This window comes from Photinus pyralis, unplaced genomic scaffold, assembly GCF_008802855.1.
Source record: "Photinus pyralis isolate 1611_PpyrPB1 unplaced genomic scaffold, Ppyr1.3 Ppyr1.4_LG5, whole genome shotgun sequence".
NCBI classification, from domain to species: domain Eukaryota; kingdom Metazoa; phylum Arthropoda; class Insecta; order Coleoptera; family Lampyridae; genus Photinus; species Photinus pyralis.
Genome location: NW_022170596.1, coordinates 15,927,629 through 15,938,849, shown reverse-complemented (window position 1 = coordinate 15,938,849; position 11,221 = coordinate 15,927,629). Strand labels below are relative to the sequence as shown.

At 37.6% G+C, this 11,221-nt stretch overlaps 1 protein-coding gene across 1 annotated transcript; it reads left to right on the top strand.

Moving 5' to 3' along the window:
* Window positions 1–319: 319 nt before the first annotated feature.
* Window positions 320–3,734, top strand: LOC116170260. The gene is made up of 3 exons (XM_031486516.1): window positions 320–691; window positions 757–921; window positions 2,733–3,734. The coding sequence occupies exons 1-3, from the start codon at window positions 320–322 to the stop codon at window positions 3,732–3,734; spliced, it is 1,539 nt and encodes a 512-aa protein (XP_031342376.1).
* Window positions 3,735–11,221: the final 7,487 nt, after the last annotated feature.

The window sequence follows — 11,221 nt, the reverse complement described above, 5'->3', positions numbered from 1 at the left end:
GCCCGTCGCCCTCTTTTACACGTCCGCGTAACGATTCTGAAATTGGAAATGAGGTTTTTTCGAGGCTTTCTGACACGTGTAGTGTTCGTAATGAGCCAAACGATACGCTAATTATTCATAACGATGAGACACTACCTGAAGAGGTCGTAAAAATCCTCGGGGACGACCCTGAGAATAGCAAAGAAAACAATCCGTTTTTACACGATTCGTTAGCTTCTCGTTGGCGACATATTTTAAGAAATTAAAAAAAGATGAAGCAACTGGTTTGTTGCTCAAATACCTGACCCCGGCAAATCTCACCGATTTGATACCTCCAAAAATGAACCCAGAGATTCCTGCAGTTCTCGACAGGTATAATCTTGCTCGGGATGGATCTCATGTCGAGGTTCAGAACCACCTGGGCAAGGGTTTGTGTGCCCTGGGTAAGGGCATTGACTTATTGTTAAATGGTGACACAACTGTGATAAAAAATGAGTTGCTCGAGTATCTGTGCGATACCGGCAGAATTTTGACAAATTTATTTCACCGCGAGTCTGTGACGAGGAGAAATTTGATTTACCCCTCTCTAAACAAGAAGGTCAAGGAACAGGTGGAGATTTGTCCACCGTCGTCGTTTCTCTTTGGAGATGACCTTGGGGAAAAAATAAAATTGGCGAAGAATTTGGAAAGCGTCACTAAAGATCTAAAGTTGGTTAAACCCACTATTTTACCTGCCACTCGCAATAAATCGTCGAAGTGGTGGGGGGGAGGGAGTAGCCAGCAACGGGCCCCCCTTCAGGTCCAGAATTTAAACTCTCAACGCCCGGTCCGTCGAGGGGGCGAGACGAGACCATACAAGGGACAGCCTTCGAAGGGAGCACGTTGGACAAAGAAGGGCCAGCAGAGCCATCCTTATCACAAACAACTGAGGGATTAATATCGGTGAGTAAGAAATTCGCTGGACGTCTTGCTCACTTTTACGAAAAGTGGACAGACCTAACAGCTAATCCAATTGTTTTGGATTGGTTACGGGGTTACAAGCTCCCGCTTACTTTTAAACCTGTTCAGTCACATCCGCCCTTGTTCTGTTCTTCAGGGACGACAAATAAGCACTTTTTGAAAGAAATTGCCCACCTATTGGATTTAGGCGCAATAGAGAGGTGTGACCTTCTACCGGACCAATTTATCTCCAAAATTTTCTTGGTTGATAAACCCAATGGTAAAAAACGGTTCATTCTCAACCTCAAAAAGTTAAATTCCTTTATATCTGCTCCCCATTTTAAAATGGAGGATGTTCGAACTGCAAGAAGATTAATCCAAAAGGGATTTTTTTTTGCTACTCTAGACCTGAAAGAGGCATATTTTCTACTGCCGGTGCACAGGGATCATAGAAAATACCTCAGGTTTTCCTGGCAAGGGCAGCTTTTCGAATTTACTTGCTTGCCTTTTGGTCTAGCTTCTGCTCCATATGCTTTTACGAAGCTAATGAAGCCCGTCATTCAAAAGTTACGTAACAAGGGTATACTATGTGTAAGTTACCTCGATGATTTTTTGTTTTTGGGTAGATCTAAGGAAGAGTGTTCCCATAATATTTTAACGGCAATACAGTTGCTAGAATCTCTAGGTTTCTTGATCAACCTCGAAAAAAGCGTATTCGCACCTAACACGAATTGCAAATTTCTTGGATTCCTTTTGAATTCTATAAGAATGTCAGTAGAACTGCCACCAGAAAAGAGAGAAAGAATCAAATCTTGGATTATTTCTCTTCGAAAGCACCCAACTTGCACAATACGTAAGTTTTCTCAGTTCATTGGTATTCTTGTCTCGGCCTGCCCAGCCATAAAATACGGGTGGTTATACACGAAGGTTTTCGAACGTGCCAAATACCAGGCTTTAATTAAAAACTCTGGAAATTACAACTCAAAAATGAGCCTGAAGCCTCATCTGTTTTCAGACATGTCTTGGTGGCTTAATAATATTGACAAAGCGTACAATGACGTTAAGAGTGATACTTTTGATTTAACAATTTACACCGATGCCAGCCTGTCAGGCTGGGGAGCGGTTTGTGATGGTGAAAGTACACGCGGCTGGTGGACCGATGTAGAAAAGGACAATCATATAAATTTCCTAGAACTCAAGGCTATCTTTTATGGCCTGAAATGCTTTGCGAAAGATCTGAGGAATGTTAATGTCCTTATTCGAACGGATAACACTACGGCCCTAGCCTATGTAAACAGAATGGGTAGTGTTCAATTCCCCAGGTTAAATCAACTGGCAAGGGAAATTTGACAGTGGTGCGAGGCAAGTAATCTTTGGATTTTCGCCTCGTACATTTGCTCTAGCGATAATTCTGAAGCTGATCACGCATCGCGTTTGCTGCTACCTGAAACGGAATGGGCGCTGAACAGAACTGTTTACTTTCACATAGTCTCAGTCTTTGGGGAACCTGAAATAGATCTGTTTGCTTCACAAAGTAACCACCAGTGTAGTAGATACGTCTCTTGGTTTCGGGACCCGGGGGCAGAGGCAGTAGACGCCTTTACCTTAGATTGGTCGTCTCTTTTCTTCTATGCCTTCCCTCCCTTTTCGCTTGTACTTAGGGTACTTCAAAAGATAATACAGGACAAGGCAACAGGGATCCTCGTAGTCCCTTTTTGGCAAGCTCAGCCTTGGTACCCACTCCTTGTAAATTTGATTGTAGGCGAACCTATGTTTTTAAGACCTAGACATAATCTTTTGCTCTGTCCTTTCAGCGGACACCTCCACCCTTTATCAGGAAGCCTTACCCTGGTGGTCGCGAGGTTATCAGGGAGGCCTTCAAACGAAAAGGACTACCGGACAATGCCATAGAGACTATTTTCAGCTCCTTAGCTGTTTCCACAGTTAAGCAATACAACACAACACTTAAACTTTGGTGGGAATTCTGTGAGGAACAGAAAATTTCCCCATATGAAGGCGAAGTATTAAAGATAATATCCTTCTTACAAAACCTGCTGGAAACCACGGAAAATAGATATGGATCCTTCAACTCCCACAGAGCAGCTTTAACCTTAATCACCTCGGGGAACATTAGTTCAGATCCTAACCTCAAAAGGTTTTTGAAGGGGATATCTAGAATTAGACCACAAAGGCCTAGATATGAAGCTACATGGGACCCCCAACAGGTGCTAAAGTTTTTGGGAAGCACCCCTGATGGCAATCTAAAACAACTGTTGCAGAAACTGGTGACTTTGCTAGCCCTAGCAACAGGACAAAGGATCCAAACAATCTCGTTGATTAAGTGTAGCAACATCAAGTTTTTAGACTCTGGCGTAAAGATCCTAATTCCAGACCAAATAAAAACGTCAGCACCCGGAAGGAAACAACCCTGTTTGAATTTGCCCTTTTTTGAGGAAAATGCAAGACTGTGCGTATCCAGATTGATTAAGTCTTACTTAACCCTGACTGACCCTGTAAGACCCACGGGCTGCGACAACTTGTTTTTGACCTACAAGAAACCACATGGGCAAGCAAACAAACAGTCGCTGAGCCGTTGGGTAAAAGCGACACTTAAGGAAGCGGGAGTGGACATGACTCTGTTTTGTGCCCACTCCACTAGACATGCGTCCACATCTGCAGCCCTAAGGAATGGTATGTCCCTGGACACTATTAGGAAGTCAGCGGGCTGGACCGAACATTCATCGTCTTTCGCTCGTTTTTACAATCGACCACTGGCAGTCTCAGACGAGTTTATGAATGCCGTATTTAAACTTTAATTAGTTATTAAGTTTTCTGTCCAGTTTACCGTAGTGGTACCACCCTTTGGAGGAGTACACTTAAGAATTCTTTTTTCTTTTTATGGTGTTTGCGTACTACACTGTTGCGTTACATACAATATAGCTGTTTTTACGACGTATATATTCTTTAAACATCTACAGTGTGTTACAAAATGATATATTCGGACCGGACGCCTCATATAATTCCGATCGAACTTCAGGTAAGTTCTTTTGATCGGTTAAATAAATAAATAAATAAATAAGACGTCTGTTATCTTAAAATTCATTTCAAACGAGATGCATCTTTTCTTAAAACACAAAACTGACGACAAAAAATAAAGTCAAAGCTATCCGCTTTGAAAATGTTTCCTTCATTCATAATGTCGAAAGTTTACAACTCGCGGCACCTTTAACTGGCAATTACGTGATGCAAGCGTAGTCCTTTGCAAGCATTTCTACCATTCGTCCGAACTAGGATAGACTTGCACTTTGCCATGTTGGATAATTTAAATGAAGCTCGGATACAGTGGAAAACTACGTAACGAGTAAATACATTTTGTGAGAAGTTACAATCAGTCTGTTTGTTTTCGCCTGGAGAAACTTGAGGCGTCCGCGCTTTGTAATTTCGCTTAATTTTATAAAGAAGCTTTCTGTCTCTGACATAATCACTTCGGATTATAGTGTATTGGAATATAGCTTCTACTACGGCAGCTCATTAAAACTTTCTAAAATTACTTAGATAGTTTGTGTATGACACTTCTTTTTTACTTTTATCGGTACAAATAGGTAACTTTCTGGTAACTGCAATTGAATCTGTCATGTATTGTATTGTTAATTGTTTTATCCTATTGCCCTCTTACAATAATTATCGACTACTGCAGCACACTGCGGAAACCTTCATTATCCTGAGTAAGTGCATTATTCCGTTATATCTCTAAAACTATTATAATAATGATGATGACATTCAGTTTGTAACGGATTAGTTACATTTAGAGGGGTTGAAAGCCCCGCGTGCATACAATATGTTTTAATCTCTACCGCCCTGATAAAAATTTTACTGACACATTAACTTTTTTGTTTTTGTAAAGAAATAATTAATCCGCGAGTAGGTCGGTAATAAACTTTTAATGACTCTTACCTTGCGGAAAGTTGGTTTCTTATTTCCCCTTATAATATGAAAATCAAAACCCGTTACCCTGGTTCGATCACTCTCAAATTAATACTCATGCAACTTGGATTGTGCGAATACTTGATAGAACTGATAAAAAATCTCGATAAAAATAATATCGTTCCAAATCCACTTTTCCTTACATTTTTCGTGATTGGTGTAATTCATGCAACAAATACAAAATAAAATTTCAATCCCTGTGTTTCAAACGTAATTAATTATCTAATCCCCGCCTGGTACGTTTTCGTGATTTACTCACCTCTAGATGCTAAATAAAATTGAACCCACACCAAAAGATGGTGTCCATGAACTTAAAATTCCACTTCACAATCAATGAGAGAAATTGAAATCTGTTCAAGAAATAAACTTCCGTGGGTCGACCTCTTTAGGAATATTAACATGACTTCAATTGCTATCCAAAATCCTCCAAAACAATCGACTACTGTTTTTAGGCAAAAATTTCAAATAACCTACGTTTATCGAGTCGAAGTTTTTTCCAAATTACAGTCGATTTTCCTTTTTGAAAGGTGGCAGCAATTCGGAATATGGTATGGTGAAAAGCCTTGTGCAATAAAATTGGACCGTTTGTATAGCCTGATAAACTTGACCACTGGCTCTGATTGAATTTTGAAAGATTTCAATCAGGTTTCTCGAAACTTGGTAGGTAGTTGAAATTTTGTCTCCTCACTGGAATATTTACCAATGTTCCGCAGTATAAAATATGTATGGCAATTTTCCCTTGTATACTTATGATTTTAACATCCATCAAAAGCACTAATTAATCGCCTAACTAACCACTCCAACTAAAAACGCAATAAATTTTCCACTCTTCATCCAAAGTTTACATAATTTCGTCGAAATGTGAGTGCCACTACATATTTCATGATTACTCTTAAGTAGTTCTCTATGTGTTGTACGTAATTCATGTGTACATTATTTTTGAAGATTTTCTATTACAACTAGATCGCACTTCATCACCGGTTGACAAGAAAAAGGGCGTTTGAAGTTAATATACGGTCGATAACAAACAGGCGGTCTATGGAAGATAAGAATGACGAAATATAAGTAAAATGACCTCAGATTTCGACGAAATGAAATGAACTTTTAATTAAGATTATGCAAAATTTTGAGCTCCTCCCGCAAAATTTTAATCAAACCAAAGAAATAACATCACTGATATTAAATTAAATGGTTCTCATATGTCCGTTCCTTTAGGAATATTAAAATTACTTTAAACAAAATTGCTATACCACTACTTTATACAAACCAAAAATTTAAAGTAACTTACAAGTGTTGATGTGGGCAAGACTCCCTTTAGGTTACAAATGGTGTTATCTTTTTTTGGAAACGGTAGCTTCGGCTTAGAAATAAGGAAACAGATCGCTTGCGATGGTACAGATGAACTTCCTGCACCGGTAAAGGAAGCGTCTTGTTAAATGGAAAAATTTAGCGAAAAAATATACGTATCTATGATTTGCGAATACGAGCAACTTTAGGAAATTTACTACAAAAAGTCGATAAAATTAAATTTCGAGCTTTCGGTAAAAATTACGAAGGTTATCGAGTTGCTGAAGATAGATATTTGCAAATATTTCGCTTACAATGGAAACCGTCGTGTTTACATTGTAATTTATAAAGTCCCCTGACTCCCAACATTTTGAATCATCCAAACTCTACGTGCGTAGCGCACACCGAGAGCGTTCAAAATGCAATAGAAAATAATGACTCAAGGGAAAGATCAAAGTAAACTCTTCTTTTGAAATGGCACGTTTCGTGCAATAAATTCAAACTGAAGAACGAAATTGGTTTAGAGCCGGAGCCAACGCGAATGTTTCCCAAAATTACAATTGCAGCGCTTTGCATTTTATAAATCTTTTAAAGCAAATCTGTTCACGTACTAAATCATAAACAAGCCCTTGCGACTCCCCCCCACTGTAATTTTAAACTCCAGACGACTTAATTGTTTCATCATACCATCTAGAAATTAAACCAGGGCAGAAATTAAACTAAGGATAAAAGATGTTAATGTTTGCGAAGTTGTAATAATAACATTCTTGGCAATGATAAACGTTATTACCCCTCGCATGTTATCTTTGCTTTTGTCGTGTATTATTAAACAAGTTTCATTTTGCCCCCAGTATTCGCATACATTCCGTTTTCATTACCATTGAAGAAACGATATTTGCATACTTTTTTATTGCCTTAGTTTATTGAAATAATTTCGTCTGAAGATGAATAAAGTTTCTCAAAGTACAAAAACAACGAACTTGTAATATCAAGCGCTTCAGATCTCCAAAGTTGAAACCAAAGGGAGCGGTTTTATGGCTACTGATTACCGAACTCTACATCGCCTACCTCGTTAGTATTCATTTTGTGAAGTAAGTCGATATTCAATTCAATTAAAATGCGACGTAAAATCATATTCAATACACTTACTGAGGTTTCGTTTGCGAGGTTAAGATTAGGGGCTTTAATTTAATTGATGTGAGCGTTTTGAGAAATATTCTCCTTTATATTTGCCTATTGTAATTAATCAGCACCCCCATATAGTATGTGGTGTGATAAATCACTTTCCGAGAAATTCACAAATTGCGAAACTTGCCCTACTTTCCAAACGACTTCGTTATTACAACATAGATTTTAATCATCTGAGAAGAACGTGGGAACGATAAACTATTTTTGTTTCTTGGGGGTTGATGACAATTTTATACCTGAGGTATAACGATCTCTTTGTTTATATTACTCTGTGAAATTGACTGTTCTTTTAGCGTATTATTGCTGATAAAAGCAATTAAACAAGTTTCCCAAAATAAAATGTAAATTATGGAGCAAACCCATTTTGTCCGTAGTTAGATTTCAAATGCAACAATCCCTGAAGTGGGTACTCACAAAAAGAAAAGTGAAGGTCTTGACAAAACGTATCACTTGATGGAGCTTTAAATGCGAATATCTCGTAAACGGAATGTCGAAAGCCGGTATTCGGGAAAGTAATACACCTTCTTGAGGGGCATCTAACGGCAGCACATTCGACCTGGTCGTCGAAGTAGTCAGAGAATGTTGAAAGTCTAAGAAACCTAAGAAGTGAAGATAAATGTTATTAACCAGAAGCACCAACTAGTTCTATCATACACACATTGCGGTCTGTTTTAATCCCAAACTTATTTCTAATGTTTGCTATATACTTCCTATTTTGTCAATAATGCGAATAACTCTTTAACGAAGTTAGTACTTCGGATAATTGCCAACTAATTCTAACTGTAAGTTGAGTAATTGCAAGTAATCTGATAATGGAAACGCAATTCTGAATTTCAACAATTTAACAAAATCGAAAATGCCACATTATTCCGTATACTGTAAAATCGTGTAAAATTTTCGTTTCAACATTTAGCAATCCATAAGAAATAGGTCTCAAAAGTTTCATTCTGGAGCTACACCCTTAAATTACTCAAAATTTGCGATTGTAACCAGAATTTTCTGGGGTGGATATTAAAAGAGATGTAGGGTAAGAGATTGATTCCGGTAGGGGTGCGTATTGTTATCAGGTTGATAAGCGCAGTCGAAGTATAATTTTAATAAACTTAGATTTGTATGGAAGTTAAATTCTATAGCGTGTTGATGTAATGAGTTCCGGAAATCGTTGACTCAATCTGTCTGCGATAATAGTAGATAATTGTTATCTTAACTACTTTTACGTACTCCAAACCGCAGAATCAGAATTAGGTCATTTCCTGCATTGTAAGAATGCAATTTTGCACAAAAATTAGTACGTAGGTTTTCAAGGAACACCCTAACTTATGTATATCGAAAAGATAAAGCGATTACGATCGGCTTGTAAAGAAAGATAGTTCAACAATTACTATAATAGTCATTTTGAAAGTGTCGTTAATTAATTCACAATATAAGTAGGGATAAGTTAGAGAGAGATTTTTTCGGGCATTTGGTTTTGGGCACCGAGAGCAAGTTAGCAAAGTATTTTTTTAAATCCATTTTCAGGAATCAGAAAAAAGACAGGGGAAATTTTCATTTAACCCATCAAAAATTTATATTTACTAACCGTGAACTAATTAATTATTTTGCGAAAAAGATTCGAATTGATATTAGTAATTTCGAAATTTTATTTCAAAGAAGGAAGACCAACCTCTGTATATATAAAGAAAAGAAAGGGCTTAGTGCACTCTCACAATCGCAACACATAGAAATGATTTATGAGTGATTTGAAAAGATATGAATTAATAAGGATATTATTTTTTTAAATAGTCGGAAATAGTCGAAAACGGAGATATGGCGAAGGAAGGATTTGCAAGGAAAGTATGCAAATTCAACTAACAAGGAGGGACCAAGACATAATTTGCAATAACAAAGGAACAAAACCTGAAATACACAAGGGAACAAAAGACACAAAGAGTTTATAGAAAGGAATAGATGCCGAAATATCTTAATAGAAATGATAGTGGGATTCAGATGTGGAAATATTGAGAGAAAATGAAAAACGAGTATAAGATCTTGCCTGATATGGGAATGTACAGAGGTGGAAAGAAGAAAGAAAAACAAGAAATGAACATTACAGGGAAGATTATAGAAAAAATTAAAACAAAGCAAAAAAAAGAAGAGGGTACCAGCGTGGACACAACGAAGAGAGAGAGAGAAAGAAAGAGCAGGGTGGGTAGTAGATTTGAAGAAGGAAAGCTATAGTTTGAATATTTTTGTAGTCTGGTTGATAGGATATCTTTCTTTCATAGTCTAAGGTAAAAAGCCTCGTGAAAAGCTTATATTAAATTGGAAGTTTTTTAACCACAGATGTTGTGTAATGCCAACTGTCTTATTAATGGTCATATTTCTTTGAACAAAAGATGTTTCTAGTAAAGAAAAACGTAGTGCATATACCTATGCCCTTTTGGAAAGTACAGAAAACTGAAAAATGCACTACAGTTATTCGCCTTAGAGCGAAAACCTTTTTTTTTAAATTTTTTATATCTTATTTATCACCGCAATTTATCTATAAAACAGGGGAGGTCACTGTATTAGTGCTATATAAAAATTTATTATCATTTTAAATGCCGCGCTCTATTATCAGTGAATGGTACCAGTTCTAATCTAATATGACCGTTTACTTGTGAGTTACGTATGTCGAAGGACAACGCAAGAAACTTTTTCCGCTTCCTTTTTAAGGAAATCGTCCAAAAATGATATGTTCGCGTTTTTTGAACTGATAAAACCCGATTCGTCATTTTTTATCTGTATTTGAAATGATATCCATTCGGCAGTTCTCGTTATTATCTTACAAATCGAGAAGCGGTATAAGAGCACGACGCGCCTGCGGCATCCTTGATAGAAACACTGCAGGTTTCGTTCCATCGTCAGTTTGCGCAAGTTACATATTGTGGAAAAGGAGATCAGCATCCCCCGACTATTTTCCGAAGGAGCTTCAGCACCTGAAAAAGGCATTTCCGGTTGACGAAGAAATCTGAAGATTATGCTCAGGTAGACCGAAACTTATTTAAGCTACGGAGTGTAACCGCATTTTGACAACATTTATTACTATTTGTGCAAAAGATGCGTCTTCTTTAATGGCGTCTCAAGGTATTCGTTCATTTCCAACCGATGTATGATTTATTTTAAGGGTAATTTTTCACGCCAATTTTCTTATTTTTTTCAGTGAGCCTACTGAGACGGTAGTGGTCGTTTGTACCGATAAATTTAATCTTCACTTTTAAGTGCACCTTAAAATGACATCTGTTGTCCCAATAATCTTTGTTATAGATTTTAAGCTAAGATCAGCTCAAATTTATCGGTACAAATATAAGAAATAAAGAATCCTTCCCGATAGTTTGTTAGCGTATTTTCCTCAAAATGAAAAATCGCTATTGGCTGCATTTTGTTGTCCGTCCGTCACACGTACTCCTCCTACACCACTGAACCGATTTGGGCGGTATAAGGCTTATTTGAAATTTTTGGTTTTTCGCATGCGCAGTGTCAAAAATTTGGTTTAACACATGTGCAATGCTAACTTTTTAGCGCATTTCCACAAAAATAAAAAAATGATCAAAGTCCTAGTGTGAAATCGAAGGGACTTCAGCGCATTTTTGTGTGGCAGATCAGTGTTTTATTAGCCAATATTGACTCCACCATCAATAAGATCTTGCCGAAAGCTACCACGTTCACTTTGTCGGTACCATTTTCTCACTTACCGTGCACTCGCAATTCGCGTTTGAAGTTTTGACTCCACCATCAGTAAGATCTCGTCGGGGGTTACCCATTCCCTTTGTCGATACACAGTTCCGACGTCCCGTTCATTCGTAATTCACATTTTGGTAGATTT

Coding starts and splice junctions, on each gene's coding strand:
- LOC116170260 (XM_031486516.1), top strand. CDS start 320: ATGAACCCAGAGATTCCTGCAGTTCTCGACAGGTATAATCTTGCTCGG. Junction 692..756: donor TCACTAAAGATCTAAAGTTG/GTTAAACCCACT, acceptor GGGAGGGAGTAG/CCAGCAACGGGCCCCCCTTC. Junction 922..2,732: donor CAACTGAGGGATTAATATCG/GTGAGTAAGAAA, acceptor CTGTCCTTTCAG/CGGACACCTCCACCCTTTAT.